Source organism: Calypte anna, chromosome 7 (genome assembly GCF_003957555.1).
Source record: "Calypte anna isolate BGI_N300 chromosome 7, bCalAnn1_v1.p, whole genome shotgun sequence".
Lineage (NCBI taxonomy): Eukaryota > Metazoa > Chordata > Aves > Apodiformes > Trochilidae > Calypte > Calypte anna.
In genome coordinates this window covers 23903316-23930902 of record NC_044253.1, presented here as the reverse complement: position 1 = coordinate 23930902, position 27587 = coordinate 23903316, and the positions used below count along the sequence as shown (strand labels likewise).

Here is a 27587-nt window from a genome sequence, read left to right as displayed (position 1 = left end):
GATGAGGAGTTAGACATAGTAGATGAGGATTGGGTTAGGGATCAGCTGAGTAATCTGGACATCCATAAGTCGATGGGTCCAGATGGAATGCATCCAAGGGTGCTGAGGGAGCTGGTGGAGGTCATTGCTAGGCCACTCTCCATCATCTTCAGTAAGTCATGGGTAACAGGAGAGGTGCCTGAGGACTGGAGGATAGCAAATGTCACTCCAGTCTACAAAAAGGGCAAGAAGGAGGACCCGGGTAACTATAGACCGGTCAGCCTCACCTCCATCCCTGGAAAGGTGATGGAACAACTTGTTCTTGTCACTATCTCCAGGCATATCAAGGACATGGGAGTCATCGAGAGCAGTCAGCATGGTTTTATCAAGGGTAAATCATGTTTGACTAACCTCATAGCCTTCTATGAGGAAATTACTAGGTGGATAGATGATGGAAGAGCAGTAGATGTGGTTTATCTTGATTTCAGTAAAGCATTTGACACTGTCTCTCACAGCATCCTTGTAGATAAGTTGATCAATTATGGGTTTGGTGATCAGGTAGTGAGGTGGATCAGGAACTGGTTGAAAGGAAGGAGTCAGAGAGTTGTAGTCAATGGGGCAGAATCTGGTTGGAGGTGTGTGACTAGTGGAGTCCCTCAGGGGTCGGTGCTGGGACCGGTGTTGTTTAATATCTTCATCAACGACTTGGATGAGGGTATAGAATGTACCCTCAGCAAGTTTGCTGATGACACTAAGCTGGGAGGAGTGGCTGACACACCAGAGGGCTGTGCTGCCATTCAGAGAGACTTAGACAGGCTGGAGAGTTGGGCAGGGAGAAACATGATGAAATTCAACAAGGGGAAGTGTAGAGTCTTGCATTTGGGGAAGAACAACAAGATGTCCCAGTATAGGTTGGGGGCTGACCTGCTGGGGAGCAGTGTAGGTGAAAGAGACCTGGGGGTCCTGGTTGACAAGAAGATGACCATGAGCCAGCAATGTGCCCTTGTGGCCAAGAAGGCCAATGGCATCCTGGGGTGCATTAGAAAGGGTGTGGTTAGTAGGTCAAGAGAGGTTCTCCTCCCCCTCTATTCTGCATTGGTGAGGCCGCACCTGGAGTATTGTGTCCAGTTCTGGGCCCCTCAGTTCAAGAAGGACAGGGAAGTGCTTGAAAGAGTCCAGCACAGAGCTACTAAGATGATTAAGGGAGTGGAACATCTCCCTTATGAGGAAAGGCTGAGGGAGCTGGGTCTCTTTAGTTTGGAGAAAAGGAGACTGAGGGGTGACCTCATCAATGTTTTCAAATATGTAAGGGGTGAGTGTCAGGGAGATGGAGTTAGGCTTTTCTCAGTGATGACCAGTGATAGGACAAGGGGTAATGGGTGTAAATTGGAGCATAGGAGGTTCAAGTTGAATATTCGAAAAAATTTTTTTACTGTAAGGGTGACAGAGCCCTGGAACAGGCTGCCCAGGGAGGTTGTGGAGTCTCCTTCACTGGAGACATTCAAAACCCGTCTGGACACGTTCCTATGTGATGTACTCTAGGTGGCCCTGCTCTGGCAGAGGGGGTTGGACTAGATGATCTTTCGAGGTCCCTTCCAACCCCTAGGATTCTGTGTGATTCTCTGTGTGTGTGATACATGGGCTATGAAGAAGTATCAGCTGAAAACCAGGAAGTTTTACTATGTTGTATGCATGGGTTATTACTGGCTCATTGTCTTCAGGAGAGCTCACACAGCATTCCTCTGTTTTCTTTCCATGCAGGTTGCATGGTACAAAGATGGTAAGCGCATAAGGCATGGAGAGCACTACCACATGGAAGTTCTGCAGGATGGCACCGCCAGTCTGCATTTGCCTGTTGTTTTACCTGAAGATGAAGGCATTTATACTGTCTTTGCCAGCAATATAAAAGGAAATGCCATTTGCTCAGCAAAACTCTATGTTGAGCCTGTTGCACCCACAGCAATTCCAGGTTATATGCCAGGACCAGAAGTTATGAGACGATATAGGTAGGCACCCAGTAATATATAAATGTCGTGAGACTTCAGCCTGCTTTAAGGGACAGTACAAAGACCCATTACACAGCAGCTAAACACCTTAAGTTGCTGGAGTTTGCATGCCTCTAGAGAAGTTCTGAGTGCTGTGTTATTGAGTTATATTACACTTCTTTGTCTGATTTGCCTTCTTAATGAGCAATGCAGTTCCCAGAGGACCATCATTCACATGCCTATGCAGTACAGTATCAGATATACAACCTCAGCAATGATACTGATTTTGTAAAGTACTCAATATTTTGGAAAGAAACAAAAAAATCATTTAATACTCTGTGTAGCTCTTAATTCTTACATTTAAAATAGCTGTATTTCTATGACAGAAAAAAAATTCTTTTTGCTGTGTTCTGGATCCATATGGATACATTCACGAATGCACACAGGGATACATCCATATCTGTAAAGTATCCTAAACAGCAAAATTTCTCTCATTTTGGTATATCCTAGTACTATCAGCTATACAAAGTACCATCAAAAGCCTGAAGAAAATTGTCTACAAATAAAAATTAATTTTGTAAAAATTTCTTCCATAGATAGTTTGGTTAACCTATTTAAAATAAATTATGCTAAAAGAAAAAGTTTAACTCTATTTATCCTGTCACTGTTTTACACATCTGTCTTCTCTTTTCCTTCCAGGTCTATTTCTCCACGCTCTCCAAGCCGATCTCCTGCCCGCAGTTCTCCTTCTCGTTCTCCTGCTCGCAGATTAGAAGAAACTGATGAAGGACAATTGGAGAGACTGTATAAGCCAGTTTTTGTGTTGAAACCTACATCATTTAAGTGTTCACAGGGGCAGACTGCAAGATTTGACCTAAAAGTTGTTGGCAGACCTATGCCAGAGACATATTGGTTCCATAATGGTACATTAGCCTTGTTTTCATCAACAACTAATCTTTATAAAGCAATCCTATCTGCATTTTACATTTTACTGAGACACTGTTTTGAGTGTAACTTTTTTTTTTCATTTGTGTCTGCAGGTCAACAAGTGGTTAATGACTACACCCATAAAATAGTAATTAAAGAAGATGGAACCCAGTCATTGATTATTGTTCCTGCTATGCCTGATGACTCTGGAGAATGGGCTGTAATTGCTCAGAACAGGGCAGGCAAAGCTTCAGTCTCAATGACACTGACTGTGGAAGGTATCTGCTATGCATGCTGATTTTAGAAGGCTCAGGAATGTTTCCTTTTAAAAACCGTGGTTTTGTCATTTGCTCATGCAATAATTTTTTTTTTCTCTTTCAGCTAAGGAAGACCTAGTCAGACCACACTTTGTGGAAAGGCTGAAAAATATTAGTGTAAAGGAGGGCTCTAGATTGCAGATGGCAGTGAAAGCTACCGGTAACCCTAGCCCTGACATTGTATGGCTGAAGAACAGCGACATCATTGTACCTCAAAAATACCCCAAAATAAAGTAAGCATTTTTATGTAGTTTAAATAGTAAAGGAGGTAATAATCACCATCCTGCAAAAGTGCCTGTTAGGGTGTTTTGAATGTTGCTTCCATATAAGGGATTCACTAAGGATTTAGTCCAAATGGCTACTAAAGCTTCTGATTTTTTTTTAAATTTTTTTTTTCTCCAGTAAGGCTAAGGGCAAAGAGATACAAAATATCTTGCAGGATTCCCTCCATTTTTTTTTCCAGCTTGTGTATTTTTGTACTTCGTTTTTTGCAAAGCCAATGCTTTTACAACAGAGATTTAGGAAACCTTTATCTGTCTCTAATTTTGAAGTCCTCTTTAGGAAAAAACTGCTGTTGCATTCAAGACTGTTCTATATCATCCTTATCTGTTTGATTTTTAGGCACAGCACTCATAAATATGACTAAACATAAATGTCTAATTTCTTCAGAGATTTGCCTTTGGAGGCTTTGACCTAATTTTGGAGAAGGACAAAAATGAGTAACAAAGCAGTGCAAAAAAGTTGAAAAAACTGAATTCTTTTCATGTTTCAGGATTGATGGAACAAAAGGGGCAGCTACCCTTAAAATTGAATCTACTGCCAGGCAAGATGCTGCATGGTATACTGCTACTGCTATCAATAAAGCAGGAAGGGACACTACTCGGTGCAAAGTAAATGTTGAAGTTGAACATGTAGAGCCTGAACCAGAAAGGAAATTAATCATTCCAAAAGGAACTTACAAAGCCAAGGAGATTGCAGCACCAGAGTTAGAGCCTCTCCACTTGCGTTATGGTCAAGAGCAATGGGAGGAAGGAGATCTCTATGACAAGGAAAAGCAACAGAAACCATTTTTTAAGAAGAAGCTCACATCTTTGCGACTCAAGCAATTTGGACCAGCACACTTTGAGTGTAGGCTTACGCCAATAGGTGACCCAACCATGGTGGTAGAGTGGCTGCATGATGGCAAACCCTTGGAAGCAGCTAACAGACTCCGCATGATCAATGAGTTTGGATACTGTAGCCTGGACTATGGAGTAGCCTATTCCAGAGACAGTGGAGTCATCACTTGCAGAGCAACTAACAAATATGGTACAGATCATACATCTGCTACTCTGATCGTGAAGGATGAGAAAAGCCTTGTGGAAGAAACCCAGCTGCCAGAAGGCAGAAGGGGACTGCAGCGAATCGAAGAGTTAGAAAGAATGGCTCATGAGGGTGCTCTTTCTGGAGTTACAGTGGACCAAAAGGAAAAACAAAAACCAGAAATTGTTTTGGTTCCTGAACCTGCAAGAGTCCTGGAAGGTGAAACAGCACGATTCCGCTGTCGTGTGACTGGCTATCCTTTGCCCAAGGTCAACTGGTACCTCAATGGACAACTCATCCGTAAGAGTAAAAGGTTTAGACTCCGTTATGATGGAATCTACTACCTGGATATTGTGGACTGCAAATCTTATGACACAGGAGAGGTGAAAGTCACTGCAGAAAATCCTGAAGGCTTTATTGAGCATAAGGTGAAACTTGAGATCCAGCAGAGGGAAGACTTCAGATCGATTCTTCGACATGCTCCTGAACCCAAACATGAGCCTGTAGTGACAGAACATGGAAAGCTTCAGTTTGAGGTACAGAAGGAAGACAAACCTGCAGAGGCAACAACCAAAGAAGTGGTCAAACTGAAAAGGGCTGAAAGAATCACTCGTGAGAAACTTTCAGAGGAATCTGAAGAGCTGCGTAGTAAATTCAAGCGCAGGACAGAAGAGGGCTATTATGAAGCCATCACTGCAGTGGAACTTAAGTCTCGCAAAAAAGATGAATCATATGAAGAACTCTTAAAAAAGACAAAAGAAGAACTTCTTCACTGGACCAAAGAGATCCCAGAGGAAGAGAAGAAAGCACTTCTTCCTGAAGGCAAAATCACCATTCCAACATTCAAACCAGAGAAGATTGAGCTTAGTCCAAGCATGGAGGCTCCCAAGATATTTGAAAGAATTCAAAGCCAGACTGTAGCCCAGGGGACAGATGCACACTTCCGTGTGAGAGTGGTAGGAAAACCAGATCCTGAGTGCCAGTGGTTCAGAAATGGTGTGCAGATTGAAAGGACTGATCGTGTGTATTGGTACTGGCCTGAAGATAATGTTTGTGAATTAGTCATCCGAGATGTGACTTCTGATGATTCTGCCAGCATCATGGTGAAAGCAGTCAATATAGCTGGTGAAACTTCTAGCCATGCTTTCCTGTTAGTACAAGGTAATTTGAATTCTCTTTCTCTGCTTATCCTAGTGTGTGAAGTCTACATGGCCAGTGCACTGTTGATTCATTCTGTATCGTTTTGCAGCCAAGCAGGTAATTAGCTTCACCCAGAAGTTACAAGATATTTTTGCTAAAGAGAAGGACTCCATGGTAACATTTGAATGTGAGACATCAGAACCCTTTGTCAAAGTGAAATGGTTTAAGGATGGAATTGAGATTCACTCTGGAGACAAATACAGGATGCATTCAGACAGAAAGGCTCATTTTCTTTCTGTACTAGCAATTGCAGTATCTGATGATGATGAATACAGTTGTGCACTGGTAGAAGATGAATCCATTAAAACTACTGCAAAACTTACTGTTGAAGGTAAGAAGCACACAGCTCAGTACCATACGGTACTGTTAAAGTGAAATCAACCATAGGAAGAAATAAAACAATTTAAACTAGTGTCTAATGCACTAAGAAATGTTCAAGCTCCTTTCATGTTCTTAGAATCGAGTATGAAAGTCTGGAGATGCATGTATGTAAAATTACACCATGTACACATTAATTTTTTATACTCATTTAATAAGAAATGTTTTCTTCAGGTGTCTCTAATCAAGCTTATTAAGGAATGTAATAATGTATTCCTGTAGGTGCTGTGGTTCAGTTTATTAAAGAACTTGAGGATGTTGAAGTACCAGAATCCTTCTCAGGTGAACTTGAATGTGAGGTTTCCCGAGAAGATGCAGAGGGGAAATGGTATCATGGTGATGTTGAACTCACTTCTAATCATAAATATGTGATTGCATCCCGCCGTGGTCGCCAGACCCTCACTATTAAAGATGTTAATAAAGATGATCAAGGAGAGTATAGCTTTGTTGTCGATGGGAAAAGGACTCAATGCAAACTGAAGATGAAGCGTAAGCTTTTCTAATACTTATATTATCCATGTATGATAGGTGTTCTATAGCATATGTTACACCTAAATCTCTATATCTCATACTGTCTTAATATTCAATGTTCTGCTTATCTGTGATGAATATTAACTTCATTTCATTCCACAGCTCGTCCCATGGCTATTCTTCAAGGACTTACTGATCAGAAAGTCTGTGAGGGAGATATTGTACAACTTGAAGTTAAGGTCTCCCTGGAAAATGCAGAAGGGGTCTGGATGAAAGATGGTCATGAAATTCAATCAAGTGATCGTATTCACATCGTGTTGGATAAGCAGTCGCATATGTTGCTGATAGAAGATGCAACAAAGGAAGACAGCGGAGCTTACTCTTTTAGTGTTCCTGATCTTGAACTCTCAACCACTGGACAGGTCACAGTGTATGGTAAGTCATCATTATGATTTTGAAGGTGTGTTTGCTTTTTAGTTTTTTCGTAGGATTATTTGTTAAAGGCATGTTTTTTTCATGATGAATATTTTTGTAAATTAACAGGTGTGGAAATAGTGGTGCCTCTAAAAGATGTTCATGTAATTGAAGGAACAAAAGCGATTCTTGAATGCAAAGTTTCAGCACCTGATGTATCTTCATCCAAATGGTACCTAAATGATCATCAGATAAAGCCTGATGAACGTGTACAAGCTGTATGTAAAGGCTCTAAACAGAGGCTAGTGCTTAACAGAACCCATGCATCAGATGAAGGACGTTACAAGATAATGGTTGGCAAAGTTGAAACAAGTTGCAATGTCACAGTTGAAAGTATGTTTACATTAAGAAGCTCAGTTTGTGAAATTATTTCCTTAAATACAAAGCTGAGGAAGCAACTAATATACTTTTAACGTGTTCTTTTAATAGAAATTCAGATTATTAGAGGTCTTCATGACATCACCTGCACTGAAACACAGAATGTGTCCTTTGAGGTCGAGCTCTCCCATTCAGAGATTGATGTAATTTGGCATTTCAAAGGCCAAGAAATCAAGCCTGGTCCTAAATATAAAATTGAAGCACATGGCAAAATATATAAACTGACAGTGGTGAAAATGATGAAAGATGATGAAGGAGAATATGTGTTTTATGCTGGAGAGAAGAAAACCTCTGGAAAGCTTATAGTAGCAGGTTAGTAGGTTTGGAGTCCAAGATTTTTATTTCACTGTGGTTTAAAAACAATGCTCCATGTACTGTATTTCGTAAATGTGGCAATTATGCCATTTCTGTACCTTTTACATCTTTATTTTTTTCCCTAATGTTCTCCTTGTTCTTTCCTTTATCTTTTGTGAGTAGTATAATTTGAATTCAATGATGTTTTTAAGTAAATGCTAAGTAAGTTTTGCTAAATCAGCACCGTAGTATGGAATGCTATAGTATGCTTTTTATATACTCAATGTAAAAAAGAAGGGAAGGTTTTGTCTTGAATTTTCAGTGTACCTTTGCTGATAAAAAAAATAAAAAATGAGAAGAACTTATGATCTGTCTCTGATGTTCAGTTCACATTCTGTTCCTGATGTCTGACAGAACTCAGAACGCCTATGAGCATTCTGCAAATTAGGGTGAAGAATTCCAGCATCAACGTTTCACGCAGTTGAATTTCCCTACGGGGAAAAGTTGAACCGCATAAAAAACTATGTGCTTTTGCTTCCATATAGGTGGTGCCATTTCAAAGCCTCTCTCTGACCTGACTGTGGCTGAGTCCCAGACAGCTGTTTTTGAATGTGAGGTGGCAAATCCTGAATCAGATGGCCAGTGGCTAAAAAATGGTAAACCACTACTTCTGACAGATCAGTACCAAGCTGCATCTGATGGTGTAAAGAGAAGGCTCAATATTCCTGTCACAAAAATGGATGATATGGGTGAATATAGCTATGAAATAGGAACCTCAAAGACATCTGCCAAACTGAAGGTCGAAGGTCAGTATTTTTATAACCAGCTAATGTCTTTAAGACTCAGTCCAGCTTCACTCACTGTGACTTGGATTAGGCTCTAAGATACGGATTTTCCTTCACTTTTTGAAATTATTTTTATATTACAAGATGCTTTCTGAGGTAGCAAACTTACTGTATTTTTGAGTCTCCATATTTAGCAAAAACACATTTTATTAAAGGTGCTGGCTAGCAGGTCATTCTTTACTAGTAGTGTAATAAATATATACAATAAAAAAACCTGTTTCTCATGAAAGTAAACATTCATTTTTGTATTCTAAGCACACTACTACAGTGGAAACAGTATAAATCAGTGTATACATACTGTATTTTGGAATGAAGCACCGTGGCTCAGTTTTATTAAAATTATTACATTTGCTGTCATTTGTAATTTTGTTCTGTTTTGCCAAATTCTCTTTTTTTTCTTCTTCTTTTCTCGTAGCTGTTAAGATTAAGAAGACGCTAAAGAACTTGACTGTGACAGAAACACAGGAGGCAGTTTTCAGTGTAGAACTGACCCACCCTGATGTGAAAGGAGCTCTGTGGATTAAAAATGGTGTTGAACTTGAATCAAATGAAAAATATGAAATTTCAATGCAAGGAACTGTTCACACATTGAAAATCAAACACTGTGTTGTCACTGACGAGTCTGTTTATAGTTTTAAACTTGGAAAGATAGGAGCAAATGCCAGACTTCACGTGGAAAGTAAGTCAGTCTAGTTTGAATATTTGCTTTAATGTGTGTTTTGAAATTTAAATAAAGCACACTGCTGAATCTTGCTTTTTTTCCTAAAGCTGTCAAGATCATAAAAAAGCCAAAGGATGTGACTGCTTTGGAAAATGCTGTTGTCTCATTTGAACTGAGTGTATCCCATGATACTGTACCTGTTCGGTGGTTCCACAAAAGTGTTGAGCTTAAACAAAGTGATAAATACAAGCTGATTTCTCAAAGGAAAGTTCACAAGCTTATGCTGCATAACATATCTCCTGCTGATGCTGGGGAATACACCGCTCTTGTTGGTCAGATTGAGTGTAAAGCAAAACTGTTTGTGGAAAGTAAGTATTATAAGCTTGTAAGAAAGTCATTATATTAATGGCTACACCAGCTCATATTGAACAACTTTATACTTCATAGCCTGCAGTCTTCCACACATACTGACCTCTAAGAAATCTTTTCTTTTGTCTTTTTTTTCCCCTCTTAGCTATACACATCACAAAGACCATGAAAAATATTGAGATCCCTGAGACCAAAACTGCCTCTTTTGAATGTGAAGTTTCTCATTTCAATGTGCCTGCTGTCTGGCTAAAAAATGGTGTGGAGATTGAAATGAGTGAAAAGTTCAAAATAGTGGTCCAGGGGAAACTCCATCAGCTCAATATCATGAACACGAGCAGTGAGGATTCTGCGGAATACACATTTGTCTGTGGAAATGACAGAGTTAGTGCAACTCTGACTGTAAAACGTATGTAAAAATTAAATTAACCAGAATGTTTTATAGTTACTAAGAACAGTGTTTGTGTTAATACACATATTTGCTGACATTCAGACAAAACAGGCACTATTGTTGAGGTATTTTTAAATAACCCCAAACTACCTTAATTACATTTTTTTAAAGAATCACAGTCATGGCTGGAAAAGACCTCTTAAGATCACCAAGTTCAGCCATCCACCCAGGAAAAAAACCAAAACCAGACAAAACCAAACCAACCAAAAATAAATAAATAAAATATAGTAAAAAATAAATACAAAGAAAAGACCTCAAACCCCCTAAACCACTCAAACCCCCTCAAGCCCCCCTAAAACCACTATGCCCAATATACCATGTCTACATGTGCCATGTCTACATGATTTTTAAATAACTCTAGGGATGGTGATTCTACTACCTCTCCGGGCAGCCTATTACCATACTTGACTACTCTTTCAGTAAAGAAATTCTTCCTAATATCTAGTCTAAACCTCCCCTGGCACAGCTTCAGGCCATTTTTTCTAGTCCTACCATTATTCACTTGGGAGAAGAGGCCAGCATCCACCTCACCACAGCCTCCTTTCAGGTAATTGTAGAGAGCGATGAGATCTCCCCTTAGCCTCCTCTTCTCCAAAACTAAACAATCCTGCTTCCCTCAGCCTCTCCTCACAGGACTTGTTCTCCAGACCCTTCACCAGCTTGGTTGCCCTTCTCTGAACTCACTCCAGCAGTTCAATGTCTCTCGTAGCGAGGGGCCCAGAACTGAACACAGTGCTCAAGGTGCAGCCTCACCAGTGCCGAGTACAGGGGCATCATCCCTTCTCCTGCTGGTCAGAAAGAGACGTAGAAGCTGTGTTTTATTCTTCTAGTTAGGCCAACATACTTAAACACTAAGTCACTGTAGGAGACAGAATTTGGATTCCTATGTCATTCAGAAGTCTTGGGAAATGTAATATTGATTCTGGACACAGAGCTTTCCATTCTATGTTTCCAAAAATCAGGGTCTTAAAGAATTTTAAAGATTTCTAATCTGATTAACTTGATTTTAAAGTCAAGCAAAACAGAAAAAAAAAAAAACCCTATAACAAACCATGTCCATTTCTTTTCTTTCAGCAATCCTAATTACCTCCATGCTAAAAGACATCAATGCTGAAGAGAAAGATACAATAACATTTGAAGTTACTGTTAACTATGAAGGTATCTCATATAAATGGCTGAAAAACGGGGTAGAAATAAAATCGACGGATAAATGCCAGATTCGAACAAAGCAGCTCACACACTCCCTCTCCATAAGGAATGTGCATTTTGGTGATGCTGCAGAATACACTTTTGTTGCGGGAAAAGCAACTTCATCAGCCACTTTATATGTGGAAGGTATTTACTCTCTTGATTTGTTTATTTAGTAGTGACTTACAGTTGCTTAAATAAAATCATGGCATTCGTTCACTTCTTTCTGCCCTAGCTCGTCACATTGAATTTAGGAAGCATATTAAAGACATCAAGGTTGTGGAGAAGAAGAGGGCTATCTTTGAATGTGAAATTTCAGAACCTGATTTTCAGGTCCAGTGGATGAAGGATGGACAAGAACTCCAGATGGGTGAAAGGTAAATGATAGCTTCTAGACCATACTGACTTTTGTTACTTTATTTCCCTCGGGAAATAACTCGATTGCTTTCTTTTCTGTTGTCCTTAGGATGCATGTTCAGAGAGAGAAATACGTCCATCGTCTCATCATTCCTTCCACAAGAATGTCTGATGCTGGTCAGTACACTGTAGTAGCAGGTGGAAACACATCCAGTGCCAATTTAATAGTGGAAGGTCGTGATATTCATATCAGAAGCATCCATAAAGATATTCAGGTATGCCCTATACAGCAGAACAAACATTTGATAACTTTGTCACTCAAAGAATAACGCAAAAGTCTAGCCAGGAGGGGTCCTAACATATTTATTCTACCTGTTCAAAGGTCATTGAGAGACAAAGAGCTGAAATTGAATTTGAAGTCAATGAAGATGACATTGAACCACAGTGGTACAAGGATGGCGTTGAGATCAACTTCCAATATGAGGAAAGATACAGTTATGTGGTGGAAAGGAGAGTTCATCGAATGACCATCTTGGAAACCACTTACTCTGATGCGGGAGAATATACTTTTGTTGCAGGACGGAATAGGAGTTCTGTTGTTCTCTATGTGAATGGTACGTGTCCTCACAAACTCTACTTTGGCAATATTTATTACCCTGTGTTTTACTGAGTTCTATATAGTTTTTCTGGAATTCTAACTCTGAAATTAAGAAATAAATAAGTAATCCAAAGAGAATCCTATGTCTGGAACACTACCAAAATCCTCATGTGTGTGGATATTTCTTTCTCTACTGAAATAGCTAGGTAGTAGTTCTTTTCCATGCTATGTTTATTTAAGACCAAGAAATTCTAAAGTTCTAATAAAATTCATTTGTTCATAAGGACAAATATGCCTTGCCAGAGGGATCAACCTAATGCTTCTAAGACACATTTTGCTAGTAAACACTTATGTCAAGACAACTAATTATGTTAGGGCACTTGCTGCTGGATCATTCCTTCTGTAACTAGGAAAAGTGCATATTTTCATAGACACATGAGATTTAAATTTTTTTGTAAAACATAAATTCCATGCTAATATTTTTAAAGTTTTGATAAATACAAATAATGAGATTTTTCTTTCTCTTTCTTTCTCCCTTCCCCTTTCCAATTTGCAGCTCCAGAGTCACCTCAGATCATTCGAGAGCTAGAGCCAACCACTGTGGAGTCTGGCAAACCTGCCCGCTTCTGTGCTATGATATCAGGCAACCCCCAGCCCAAAATTTCCTGGTACAAAGACGATCAACAGCTTTCTCCGGGTTTCAAGTGCAAATTTCTTCATGATGCACAGGAATATACTTTATTGCTGATTGAAACTTTCCCTGAAGATGCAGCAGTGTACACCTGTGAAGCGAAAAATGACTATGGAGTTGCTACAACTTCAGCTTCACTTTCAGTGGAAAGTGAGTTTTCTGTGCTCATAAAAATGTCCATGAAATCAGATTGTCACCATGCATGTGACTTGCTTAATCTTTAAAACTGACTTCTTTTTCTTATCCTTTAGTCCCAGAAGTTGTTTCTCCTGAGCTAGAAGTGCCAGTGTATCCACCTGCTGTCATAGTACCGCTACATGATGCTGTTACCTCTGAGGGACAGTCTGCTCGTTTCCAGTGCAGAGTTACAGGGACAGGTGGGTTTAATAAAATCCTGTACATCTTTTCATCTGTCAAAATTGTTCCTCTTGAATTCAGGAAAAAATACAAGAATGTATGTGCTGGGATCAGTCTTTTTTACTGACAAGTATCATTAAAGCAAGTCACGTGTCATAGACAGCATCAGGTATAGAAGTTATAAAATTTCATAAATATTAAGCATTTTTAAAAAGAAGATGTTTTTAAAAAAATGTCTTTGGAAACTTTTACATGTTTCAAATGCTAGCTGATATTTTGAAACTGTGCCAGTGAGCAAAGTGATGAATTTCAAAACATGGAATATCACTGTAGAAAATCATTATAATTTAAATGAATTTAACAAAGGTTCTGGTAAAACAGTGTCATGTCAGTTAAACAAACAGACTGAAACTTTGTTTCTATCTTAATATTCCTAGGTATCTTGTATCACTCTGCAGATAGGAAATTCCAATTGTATTGTTTTTTCCTAACACAGTAATGTGTTTGCTCATTTTCTTTTAAGTGAAGATTTACCTTAAATAAGCTTGCTGACTTTAGTTAGATATCATTCTGCAATTAAAATTATTATTTCCAAGTTAGCAAAAACCCACATAAAACTATCTTTCTTCGGTTCAATAAGTGGTCTTGAATATGACTAGTAATAAAATATTCACATGATAAACTGCAGAATGAGATCCAGCCTCAATCCCAAAGAGCTTGCAATTATTTAAAGATAAGTAAAACTCTAAATTTAAAAGTAATCCTGAGTGATAGCTATATAAAAATCAGCATAAAAACAGTAATATGCATATATTTGCAAATATACTTTATTTGCATGCCCATCACCTGAAATCAAACTCCAATTAAAAAAAAAATCTTTATACAAAATCTGCCTCTGCTTTAGAACTGATACTATAACTCAGAAGTGTATTTATGTGAATGTGGTAGTAACACGTACAGCACAGAGAGTAAGGACACTTTCATCTGGGTCCCGTTTCATAGAATAATAGAATTGTTTAGTTTGAAAAGACCTTTAGGATGATCAAGTTCAACTGTAAACCTTACAGTTTACATGTAAAGGTAAAAACTGGTGGACCATGTCCACCAGTAAACCGCATCCCTAAGTTACAAAACCACACATCTTTTCAATACCTCCAGGGACGGTGACTGATCCACTTCCCTGGGCAGCCTGTTCCAATGCTTGATGATCCTTTCAGTGAAGATAATTTTCCCGTTGAAAATTTCCGTTAATGAATACTGTATCCAAATGGATTTTCATATCTCTTACTTGTCTTGTGAAAACCTTGCTTATATATATATTAGCATAGGTAATACATGATTGCAAGTACAGTTGTTTAATGGTACACCATATGCATCTGGGTATTGAAAACACTGACTCTGGTTTATGATGACAGTAATAATACATTATTTTTGTGAAAACATTTCATTCATGATGTAATAGTGCCAGGTGGAGAGGCAAGGTTAAAGTCTGCTTCGGTTCTTTTCCAAGTCTATAGGAATCCATACAAGTCAAATAGCACAATATTTTATATTTCAAAAAGGTAAGACAGAATTTTTCTTGAGAGATATAAGGTGTAAAACTTATTTGCAACAAAAAGAGGCAATATGCTGTCTTTAGGAAAATTATATTGTTTTCATTTATTTAAACAGTTCAGGTGAACCTTGTGATTTTTTAGCTTGTTTAATCAGGCAGTTGTAGCAGAATCTCTTTTTAAAAAATGAGACTTTCTTTGTTTCTAGTAGTAGCAAAAGATTTTTGAATTTATACATTAAGAGGGGGAAGAAAAAGTTATTGAAAATCATGAATTAAACCAGCACCAGAATCAGTTTTCCCATACAAATATTTTCAATTTGTAAATAAAAACTTCCAGAAAAAAAGTAGGTCACTTTCTAACGATCATACATTACCAAAATGATACAAGGCACATTTAAACTTTAAAAAGATACTCGAGGTCAGGATTTCTGACAGATGTAAATATAAAAATAGTGTTTATTTACTAGTCTAATATCGTAACTTACACATTTTTTGCTTCTTTCTGTTGCATGAGCAGATCTGAAAGTCTCTTGGTATAGCAAAGAAAAAGAAATCAAGCCATCACGATTTTTTAGAATGACACAGTTTGAAGACACTTACCAACTGGAGATTGCTGAAGCTTATCCAGAGGATGAAGGAATCTATACCTTCGTGGCTAGCAATTCTGCAGGCCAAGTGACAACCACTGCTACCTTGAAGCTAGAAGGTACAGTGTGCAATTAAAAAAGATGTCTTCTTAAGTCATGTTCCAATACTAATCTTAATATGTGCAGATGATTATATGTGAGTCATTGTCTGTCATGTTGTCTCTTAACTCAAAAATGTCCACAGCATACATTAATTTCTCAAAGATATATGTGATGCACAGGAAAACTTATTTCACAATTTTTCAGTGTTCCATGCACCTCATCTTTTCAGTCTCTCCAGTATTACAATCTGTCATGCACTGAACATTGTCAAAACCTTCTAATGGAATCGCTTTGCTTACACACTCCTTGATTTGACTGTGATGAGAACTGAGTAAGAGTTTCTATATAAAAGAAATTACTTTGAAAGTGTTGGAAAACATGCTAAATAGAGGGGTGCACTCGGTACTTGAGCTGAAAAGAAATAGTTTAGTCATATAAATTGACAAAAGGTTGACCGAAGTTTCAGAGCAGAAATGTTGTCTGAAAAATTTTCTATTTACATTCTGTATTGTCATTGATTTTATTTAACCATAAATATTTGTTTTCTTTTTGCAACAGATTTTATAAATGATGAATTAGAATAATTCATGCTGTTAATTTGTAAGTTAGAAAAAAAATTCTTGAATGACAGAGAATTTTTTGTAGCATAGGGTAAGAAATTAAAAGTTGGCATGCTTCTTTCCAGGATTTAAAAAGGTTGAAGAAGTTACATCAGAGACCCATTGGCATGTTTCTTCATCTGTTTCACTTAAGGAGGCATCTGTTGGCCAAAGGCCCACCTTTATCCAGCCTATTTCTAGCTGCAGGGTACGCAGCGGGGAATCGGTCAGATTTCAAGCTAGAATATCTGGCATGCCCAAACCAAAAATCCACTGGTTTCATAATCAACAACTCATGCTGCCAACAAAAAACTTAGTTTTCCACTTTGATGAGTCTACAGGCACAGCTATACTGATAATAGTAGATGCTTTTTTAGAGCATGCTGGCCAATACTCTTGCAAGGCAAGAAATAGTGCTGGAGAAACAACTTGTACAGCTACACTTACAGTGACTGCAGAAGGTAAAGCCCCATTTTTACTTCAAGGGGATTCAGTTTCTTGTATACCACACTTCTATGCTGTTACTAATGTCCTTTTCTTGATTCATACCTTTTCTTTACTAGCTGATGTTAGTACTACCTACCCTCTGTAACCCAGTCATTTTCATTTCTTCTGTTTAAGCTATAACGTTCAGAAATTTGCGAACTTGTAGCTTGATATAGTTCATAGAATAGACTCATTTTATTGAAGCCATTAAGATTTCTAAAACAAGTCATTAAGCGATCTTCATAGCATCAACTGAGGTATTTTGTACTATCCTGTAGGGAAAAAAGAAAAAAAAAAAAAAAGGAAAAAAAGAAAAAAGAAATTCCCATAAGTTTCCATTACTTCAGTGAAAGAAGAGACAAGCATCAACTGTCTTATGATCTGCATGATTAGTTTAGGCATCACTTGCCATTCATGTATGAGAATGGATAATCTTTGGGTCAAGAGTATAGTGCATCTGGCATGCTGAGTTTTCAAATGAAGATCATTCATTTTCATCATCCACAATGCTTGATTTTGTTCAGAGCATGGCCCAGTAAAATGATTGAGATACTAATACTATTATCTTTGTTACTTGCTTACACAGTGCAAGCCCTAGATAGGCAAATTTCTGGGAAAGATATAAAAGAGTCTATCCAGTCACAGGCTATGTCAGAACTTCATGTTGCTCCTCTCACAAAGAAGAACATCAAAACTTATCAAAAAGAAGTTAAGTCAGTGCAACAGCCATCACAGAAATTGGGTGTACAGGTTTTTGAAAGTTACACAGCAGTTGAAGAAATGGAAGCCATACACACAACAATGTTTTCTCAATCATCTCAGAGCACCAGGATTTCTATGACTCAGGAAATGACAGATGTCCCTCCAAAGATTCTCTTGCCGCTCAGAGACCTAACTGTGGAATGTGGTGACACTGCCCAGTTCATATGTGGCTTAGAAAATGAATTCTTCTATGAGTTTCTTTGGGCCCATGAAGGTAAAAGAATAGAAGCATCTGAAAAATCAAAGATTTCACAAAATGGAAGTGTTCTACTGCTCACAATCCCAAATGCCCAGCTGACAGATCAAGGACGGTACAGTTGCACTGTATATAATGATGGTGGAGAGACAACAACTGCTGCAATACTAACAGTCAAAGGTGGTTATCTGACTTAATGTTATGACTTACCTTTTGAAGATTCATTATCACTGCTTGCAACTTACTCATATTTGCTTTATTATCATTACTTCATTGAGAAGGCTCTAGTAATAACTCTTTGGGGTTTTCCATCACATTTACATATCTATTCATAAGTCATGGGCCACATGGTATTGTGCCACATGGATTGCCACAGTTGGTATTGCCTCTTCCCATCAAGTCACATGTGTCTGAAGCTTGTTATTCCTCATATCCTTCATGGTACACAGTGAGATGTAAAGCAAAACAGCTTGATAGGTATTCTTACATTTTTAGAATTCCTGAAGCAGGAATTTAAAGAAGATAAGAATGTCAGATAGGCAGTGTTGAACTAGGTACCTGATCCAAATTCTTGGGTACAGTTCTGGGTCCAACTTGTTTCCAGTATATCCAAGGTTCCAATTCCAAGTTTGGCTATGTAGATCAATGTATTTGAAAGGGCTAATGCATGCAAGTATTGTATTACTGTACTAATGATCTGTGAAGATCTCTTCACACTTCCAGAGTTATTTTTATTTTTACTAAGTCTCCTTCCTGAAATCAGTGTATTAAAATGTTAGTAGTGTTAGTTAGCAAAGACCCAAAAAAGTATTAGCACCACACTAGACAGGTCATAGTATTTCTGCTGACCTCAAAGGAATCAAGAGCAGAAAACTAAGATGAATAATGAAAAAGCCATTAAACAAAAGATTTGACTTCTACATAATGAAGTTGCTTTCTTCACTGTTCAGCTGTGCAAAATATTTTATATAATCTTCTGCTGCTACTTTCTAAATTGAGGTTCTCAATTTAAAGTAAAGACCTGTTTGTGTAAGGCATTTTAGACCAAGTCTTGGTCCCAGGGAAGTCCTATAGACTTAACTGATATCTAGAATTAACCTAGCAGCAGTAGAACTTGTAAATGTCTATTCACTCATGCTTAAGTGTTGCTGTAACACTAATATGCTGGACTTTCTTTCAATACTAATTTTTTTAATGGGTTTCCCCCCTCTAAGTATAAGGATATTTTTTATTCCCACAAAACTTGTGATCTAATCCTTTTCCTAACTTTATTCTTACCTAGCAAAAGAAGCACAAGCCAAAGCAGTAACAAAAATTACTCTTGAATCAGATACTAAAAGCTTTAAAGCAGCCAAAGATTGTCAGTTTAAAGCATCTGAAGTTAAGCAAGAATCTTCCAAGAAAACATCAAGTTTGTTTATATCTACATCTCAAAGACTACATGAAACTGAGAAGCAAAGAAACAGAGTCTACCATCCTGATGTTGTGCCATGTGAAGACATCACAGAAACTGTTGCCAAAGCACCAGAGTTTCTCGAAATTCTGCCTTCAGAAACCACTGTAAAAGAAGGAGATGATGTTTTACTCTTTTGTATAATGAAGGGTGTGCCTACACCTTGCGTGGTCTGGCTGTACAATCAGCTAATAGTTGAGGAGTCTCCATGGTGTTTCTTAAAATATGATGGGCCACTGTGCAGTTTAAGGTTGTTGAAAGTGGGTCAGAACCACAAGGGTATATACAGGTGCAGAATAGTTAATCCTGCAGGACAAGCCGAGTGCAGCACGCATCTGAAAGTGACAGGTTGGCAACTGCATGTTCCTTCAAAGTGTCAATTCCTTGTGCGTAGCATCATTGCATTCCAGGACTTTCTTTCCCTGGGAGATGATAAAGAGCAAGAAGCATCTCATTATAATGTCTGTGGATTTTTGAATGTTTCCTTCATGACTATAAGGCATGATAAAGGCATGCTACATTAGAAACTTTCCCCCTCTCCACACACAAGCAAATCTTCTGGTAAACAGTACAAACGAGTTTAAAAGCATTTGATTACTGTGTTCTCAAAATTTATCAAGAGTTTGAATTGTTTAGCATGCAGTTATGTGTATGTATGTGTGAATTTCTGTGTATTTGCTATAGGGATTGGATGGTTTTACTACATAAAGTGTTTTGGCATATTTTGCAACTGTAGCTCAAAATATTTGTCTTTTTATTTCAGCTCCTGAAAAAATTATTCATGAGAAGGTAGAGGAAGAGATGGAAATGGAACTGAAAGGTACAGTCACCAGTGATCTTACACTGAATAATTAGAACCATTAATTAGTAACATTGTGAAATTTTTTATCTGCTTACATGTAGTGTCTGATGGGGAAAGAAAAACACACTTTAAAGCATATTAGAACATGTTGCATGTTTGTTTTGATATGCAAAGGGTTACCTGCATTATAAGGTTATTTAAGTTTTAAAATATGTTTAAAACTTCAAATTTATAATTTTGCAGCCATATTCTAAACTTTTACTTCATGCTTTGCAGCTGTTCACAAAGCTTTTATTTGTTCAATTTCCTTTTGAATGCATGGAATAGTTTACTTCAGAAGGAAGTTATACAAATCTTAATCATACTATTTTTAAACAAGTTAGCAACCTAACAGAAATCAGTTCAATGAACACTATTTGATGGATGAAATACACTGGAAAGTATTTGTTGTTTAGGATATGTGAAAACTACACATTGCCATTGATTCCTTGCACTTTTACATACATTAATTCATCATTATACATCTCTTACCCTGGCTTGCAGATAGCATATGTGGTTCATGTTGCTTGCTTTTTTCCTTGTGCATAACACTGTGAAGTTAGTGGCTGTATTAGTTCGAATAAACGCCTTCTCATTTTATGTTAGCTAATTGCTTACTTTTTTTTTAATATCTTTCAAAATATTTTTTCTCAATTGTTTAAACATTTAATCTACAAACAGAAGGGTCAGAAAGGGCGTTTATTCTACTGTCTGCAAGTCAGGTAAGATTTTCTTCTTTGCCACCCAAAGACACAGCTTTTCCAGGCAGCAAAAACATACACACAGAAGAACGTGTTATTTTGAAATTCATTTTTGCTTGTTCAAGAAGAAATTTCCAGAGTCTGAAGAAAGAACAGACAACGAACGATTTTCGTGTCAATCTTTAAAACAGAGCAAGGCGTTGCGTTTATTCGAACAAATATGGTGAGTGAATTACTTTTTTTTCCTGGGTGTGTGATGAAATCTGTTGCATGCCCATTTTTTATTTCAATATATTGCAATTTCATTTTTTCAATCGGAGGGTAGGCAGAGTGTGTCATGTTGTAACCCAGTCTCATTGTCTTGCAGAGCAGCACAGCAAGGTGAACCTCGAGGGACCTGAGACAGCTGCGGTGCAGGCTTGCACCCAGAAATGTAAACCGACCTTCACACAGGGCCTCAAGTGTAGGTCTGTCTTGGAAGGTGACCCTGCACTCTTCCAATGCAAGCTGGTGGCATGCCCAACGCCCCAGATGGCCTGGTTTCACAACAACCGGCCAGTTGGCCAGGACTGCCGCAAGGTGATCCGCACTGAGAGTGAGGAGCGCACGCACCGTGCCAGCCTGGAAGTGCGGGATGTGCGGGAGCATGATGCTGGCAGCTACAGGGTGTTTGCTATTAACAGTGAGGGCTCTGCTGAGTCCACTGCCTCACTGCTGGTGGCTCACAGGGGCTCACGGCAGGGCTTGGGTTTCACAGCCAAAGCAGAGTGGATGAGAAAGAGGTGGGAGTGCCTGGTGCAGCAGCAGCAGGAGGACCGCCTGCGGGTGGTGCTTCGCTGCACTGGTTCACCCTTTGACAAGGGACAGGAGGCTCAGCTTGGGAATCTCTCCCCATCCCGGGGTATGGTACGAACCATACATTTCCAGAGGCTGCCACAGGTGGGGCCTCATCGTCCAGGGCTGGCATACAGCAGTAGGGAGCGCAGTGGCACAGTGCTGGATGCTGAGGAGCTGCTGGATGAGGAGATCCGTTGGAAACTTCAGCGGCTGAGGGAGGCAAAGAGGGCAGCACTGAAAAAGAAGCAGGAATCCCTCATGTCCATTCCTCAGGGAGTTCCTCCTAGGAAGCCTAGCCCACCTGAGGCAGCTGCCAATCCCCTTCCAGTGCAGGTAGTGAAGGGCTACCACAGGCACAAGGCAGCAGGGGAGAGGTGGCAGCTGTCAGGTGGGCTCCTGGAGCCATGCCCACCCCTCTTTGTCCAGGAAGTCAAGTCTCAGGAGGCTGTTGAGGGGCAGAGATGCACCTTCTCCTGCCTCTTCCACGGCCGCCCACAGCCTACAGTCACTTGGTACAACAACAAGAAGCCTGTGGGACGCATCTGGGGCACTGCCGTACACACCACAGAGTGCTGCTCTACACTGACCTTCCCATCCCTACTCCCACAGCATGGTGGCACTGTTACCTGTGTGATCTTCAACCCACTGGGCACAGTCAGCACCTCAGCTGTACTCTATGTAAGGCCAAGAATGCCTGCCTATGAGGCAATGAAGAAAGAGGATGAAGAGGAATACAAGAAGGAGGAGGTGAAGGAGGAAGAAGAAGGGGTGGAAGAGAAGAAGAAGGAGGAGGAAGAGGAGAAGGTTGAGGAGGAGGAAGAGGAAGAAGAAGTCAGCCTGGCCTTTGGAGCAGAGCAGGGACTGACAAATACAGTTATGGACTCAGACTTGCTGTCGCTGCCTGTGGAAATCAAAGTCACTGCCCCCACTCCAATACCAGAGCCAGACACAGAGATAAAGGAAACTTTGCGGCCCTATTCAGACAAGGCTGCTCCAATCATAAAGCACAAGTTCAAGTTTTCTTTTGATGTGGGACGTGAGCCACCCAAAATTGTGTCAGAAGCCCCAGCACACATTCATTGCCAGGAAGGGGAGGCAGTGGTGTTGGAGTGTGCTGTGTCTGGGCAGCCGCCACCAGCTGTGACTTGGTCCCTGAATGGCCAGAGCCTCTCTGCCAGTGAGAGGCTGAGTTTTGAGGAAGGTGAGAATGGCACATACCGCTTACACATCCGAGGGGTCTCTGTGGCAGATGCCGGGCTTTACTGTTGTGTGGCCAAGAACGTGACTGGAACTGCACAGACTGCCTCCAAGCTGACTGTGGAGCCCAGTGGACCCAGGTTGTATAGAAACGATAGAGGCACTGAGGAACTGCCTGCCATGGACCATGGTCTGCACCTCCAAGGCCTCAGCACACTTGAGAAAGTTGAAGAGGAGCAGATTACGTGCTCCACAGGGAAAGAAGCACACATACCCTGGTCCCTGGGGCTGCCTTCGCCTCCTGATGAGCAGCTGGAAAAGGAATGTGAGAAAACATCTCACTTTAGGGAAAGGAAGATGGAGGAAATTCTGGTAATGAATATCACAGAAGTTTATGCAAGGCAAGAAACAGGCTATATAGAAGAAAGTGTAAGGGAAACAAATGGTATTTCTGAGATGAGGGAGTGCAGGGAAAAAGCTGCCTCTGAGGAATACAGCTTTGGAAATGATGCCACTGAGCTGCACCCCAGCATGTCCAGGGAAGAGCATGAACTAGTAGCCAAGGACTCAGGTCACTTTTCAGAGAACCTGGAGGCTGAAGGAGACAAGGTGGTACCACATGCAGATACTGTGTCCTGGGATATCTTGAAGTCTCCATTTATGGAAGTGGAAGGACAAACACATACCTCTGAGCAGTCTGCTCTGGCAAGGGAGTGTGAGGATTCACAAGCTTTCATTCCTGTATCACCTGTTGTGCAAGAGGGCAGTGATATTTGCATGGAGGAGAGCAATGCCCCTTCTTTGGAGGCAATCCTTCCTGTTGTGCCTCTTACAGAAGAGTCAAGTTTGCTTTACTTGCAGGACAATATAGCAAGCACACCCACAAAGGAACAGTTTGGCTTTTATGAATTATGTAGAGAAGAACAGCAAGAGGTACAGGTCATGGAGAAAGAAAGATCAGTTGATGTTGAACAGGACGTTGAGGTTGATGATAATCTTTGTAAAGAGGAAATGATTGATGCTGGGGATGCTGCACACTTGGAAATGCACAATGATGGACAAATGCTGCAAGAAATGGAGCCTGATGCAGACAACTCTTCTTTGAATCAAATCCTTGCTCCTCCTGACATAGAAAACTCAGGTCAGAATTTTACTGAGGAAGTTGAAGTTCACCTAGAAGAAGTGCATTTCAAAGAGCAGCTCTTGCCATCCAAGACTGATGAGGAAAATATCACATTTGATCTGAAGAAGTTCATGGAGCCTTTCTCAGCATCAGAAGCTGTGGATGCAGAACAAGCAAAAATCCCCACAGTTCTGGAGAGTGTGACAGTAGGAGCAGATAAGCTCATCTCCCCTGTGCACCAGCATGATGTGCTTGTGAAAGAAGTGTCCCTGAGTGAGGACCTGCGCCAGAGCTACAAGATGCAACAGGAGGAAGTCAGTGCCCAGGAAGAGCCAAGAGAAATCACAAGGGCTGATTTGGAAATTCCTAATGGGGACCTTTGCAACACTACGATATCTGCTGAAGAGGAATCTTTTGCTGAAGAAATTAATGAGTCAGAGGTGAATATCTGTGGGAAGGAGTCTCTTGAGGGAAAAATGCATAGTTTTCCAGTGCAGCCCACAGAAGCTTTCCAAAGAGAAGTGGAGGAAACGCACGTGTGGGAGAGTGGGGAACGACTGGAGACCACAGACTCCCAGAGTGAAAGCTTCATCATCAACTTGAAAGACGCTGCACGTGAAAAGAAACCCCAGAGTGGGCATCAGGCTGAGGAGGAAAAAAATTTTGGAATAGAAAAGGTCTTTGAGACAGAAATGAGCAAGTCCACCTGTAAGATTGAAAGCACAGATTCCACTGAGGAAATGTTCAGGGACACCCAACAGGAACCGAGCACAACCAAGGGCTTCTCTTTTGGGCAACTCTTACTTGGTTTAGTAATGGATGATCCTGTGGCACAGAAGGAACGAAGGAAAGATTCTTGGGGCAAGCAGAGGATTCCCACTGAGGAAGCTTCTGAAAATAACCTGGATAGGGAAGGGCTGTGGGAGGATGTTTCTTCAGGTCCAGAGCCCAGTTCTGTTCAAGGCTCAGAGCTGGAGCCTGACTTGTCCCTGACCAAGTATTTAAGGTCAACTGGGATGGAGGAAACTCCAGATCTCAAAGGCAGAGTCCAGAGGGAGCAGCGAGAGACCATCACTTCACTGGAAGTGGAGGAGGTTACCTTCAGCATGGTTTATGATTATTACAACAACCAACAGGAACTCACCCGGCCATTCTCTCCTGAGTCAGAAGTGTCTATAGAGCTTGAGAGTGGTAGTGGAGAGGAGTCACCTGATTCAGACCACTTCTACACACCTCTGTCCTCAGTGGAGATCTTTGAAACTGCTTCATCATCATCCTACCACACACCACTCAGCACACCTGAGCGCTACTCAACACCATCTGAGGGCTCAGGATACAGCACGCCTCCTGAGCGCTACTCCACACCATCTGAAGGCTCAGTGTACAGCACACCACCTGAGCACTACTCCCCACCCTCTGAAGGTTCAAAATGCAACACACCCTTAGAGCTCTACTTCACACCCTTTGAGAGACCCTACTCTGCATCAGGGGACAGTACGCCACCAGAGCGCTACCGGACACCCACTGGGGAGTATGTGGATGCTCTGGCCATACTTCCTCTTCATGAGAGAAGGCAGCAATCTCTAGACCAGCAACAGGCAGAGATATTTAGGACTCCCTGTGAAGCCCTGGAGCCCTCAGGCAGGGAGATGCCACCTGCATTCCTCAAGGCTTTGAGTGGAAGGCGGCTCTATGAGGGCAGCACACTGAGCTTTGTGGCTGAGGTGGTGGGTGTGCCCAGTCCTGGGGTGAAGTGGTATCATAATAAATCTCTTTTGGAGCTGGATGAGAGAGTGCAGATAGAGAAAGATGGTGACAAATGCATGCTGAAGATCAGTAATGTTCAGAAATCTGATGGAGGACAGTATCTGTGCCATGCAGTGAACATTGTTGGAGAAGCTAAAAGTATTGCGCAAGTGGAAGTTCTGTCCGAAGACGGGCGGTCACTAGCACTGCCACCCCCTGTCACCCATCAGCATGTTATACATTTTGACCTGGCGCAAAACACATCTTCAAGGTCACCTTCACCACAGGAAATCCTCCTGGAAATGGAGTTGGATGAAAATGAGGTGAAGGAGTTTGAAAAGCAGGTCAAAATCATAACCTGTCCTGAGTTTAGCCCAGATAAAAAGAGCATGGTGGTTTCCCTGGATGTCCTTCCACTTGCCTTGCTGGAGCAAGCTGCAGGCATGGCTGCGGAAGGGAATGAGGATGTAAAAATTGATTTTCAAGTGACTGAAATGCCTCCCCGCTTTGCTGTGCCCTTTGCAGATGTCAAGGTGACGGAAGGCTTGGAGGCAGTGTTTGAATGTGTGGTAACAGGTACTCCTGTCCCAGTTGTGCAGTGGTTCAGAGGTGACACCCGTGTGATGTCTGTCACAGGGAAGTATGTTGTGAGTCAGAAGGAGGGACTTCACAGCCTGACAATCCAAAATGTGGGCCCTTCTGATGGTGGCAGATATCACTGTCGGGCAATAAATAGGCTGGGAGAAGCAATGTGCAAAGGCTGCCTTGTAGTCATGGCTCAGCAGAGAGCAAGTGCCAATACAAGCAAGGAGACAGTCTTTGGCTGTGAACCCCATAGAGCCCAGAAGTGTGACTTGCTTTTGAGTGAGACTGTGAGCTTGGGTGACCAGTCAGAAATAGACCTAGAATTTGAGTTTGAGCCACACACAGATGACTCAGAGAAGGCAATCCGTCTGCTTGCAGTGACTCAACAGGAGCAAGAAGTGGAAGGAGAGCAGTGTGTCAGTGTTAGTTTTGATGTTTTTGCAGAGCCATCCCAAGAGGAAAAGGTTGAGTTCAGAGCAGAGAACTCAGAGACCTGCAGCTTTGAGTTCCATGTCACAGAAGCTCCTCCCAAATTTTTGAGGCTCATTTCTGACTACAGTACATTTATAGGTGCCTCAGCATGCTTCCAGTGTCTTGTGACTGGTTTACCCTACCCAAGTGTTCACTGGTACAAGGATGGGGTGTTGTTGGAAGGGGACAGGTACTGTGTGCAAGAAGAACAAGGGGGCTTTCATAGCCTTACTATAGAAACCTTGATGCAAAGTGACAGTGGGCAGTACAAATGTGTAGCTACTAACAGGGCAGGAACTGCTGAGACTTGTGCAGTGTTAACATTATACTAAACTTCCATAATTTTTTTCAGAATCTCTTTTGAAACACTAAATGTTTCCATACTGTTGTTCACTGAAGGTAAAAATGCAGAACTCATTTTAGGGGCATTGTTTTTCATCTCATTAGGGATGAAAAGCACTCTACAGAAATACGTGGGCGTATTTCTGTCTCACTTAAACTTCGCTTTGTTGGGGAATTTAAGTGAGATTTCATCTTTGCACAAGTCTAGTGCACACTTTCTGCACCAAGGTATTTCAGTCTCCTTCCAAGCTCCTTCTTCATTCTTGTAATAATTTTAATGTAGGACTAGTTTTGTCATAGTGTGTACATATTCCTGCATGTCTGGAACAGTGTAATCATTATTGTTTTATGTAACCTAAAAATCACCTGAAAATGTAGAAGCCATTCTTGTAAACTAAAGGTATGAAATTATAACTTAGGATTGTTGTTTAGTTTGGATATAGTTCTGTGAAAGAACTCCTAAAATTGGTATTTCCCCTTCTCACAGTGTTGTGTCAGAACACATAAGCCTCACTGATTCAGACCCTGTGTTTACAGTTTCTATCACTGCAAAATTCTTGCATCCATTCTCATTCTATTGTCTTATGGAATTATTTTTTTTTCCCTCTGTCAGTGAATATATGCTGTTGCAAAGAAAAGCAGCACAATAGGAAGAAAATGAAAGTTTTGCATTAGTAGAGACTGGACAAGATTTTTTCACTATTACCAAGTAACAAGCTTGGAAATACATTTTGTACTGTATCTTTAGAAGCTAAAGGGAAAGAAGAGGGAGCATAATAATTCAA

The 27587-nt window shown here is 40.5% G+C and overlaps 1 protein-coding gene across 1 annotated transcript in view; it reads left to right on the top strand.

Moving 5' to 3' along the window:
- Positions 1–27587, top strand: part of TTN (titin) — a 245604-nt gene that overhangs the window by 25608 nt on the left and 192409 nt on the right. The window contains 24 exon segments of the mRNA XM_030454664.1: positions 1741–1985; positions 2664–2887; positions 3005–3169; positions 3273–3441; positions 3981–5671; positions 5760–6041; positions 6311–6577; positions 6722–6994; positions 7103–7366; positions 7463–7723; positions 8251–8511; positions 8966–9229; positions 9319–9579; positions 9726–9986; positions 11103–11363; positions 11452–11593; positions 11683–11848; positions 11956–12187; positions 12728–13012; positions 13114–13239; positions 15292–15480; positions 19723–19779; positions 20869–22109; positions 22344–26718. Of these exon segments, the coding sequence (XP_030310524.1) occupies positions 1741–1985; positions 2664–2887; positions 3005–3169; positions 3273–3441; positions 3981–5671; positions 5760–6041; positions 6311–6577; positions 6722–6994; positions 7103–7366; positions 7463–7723; positions 8251–8511; positions 8966–9229; positions 9319–9579; positions 9726–9986; positions 11103–11363; positions 11452–11593; positions 11683–11848; positions 11956–12187; positions 12728–13012; positions 13114–13239; positions 15292–15480; positions 19723–19779; positions 20869–22109; positions 22344–26718 (11962 nt within the window).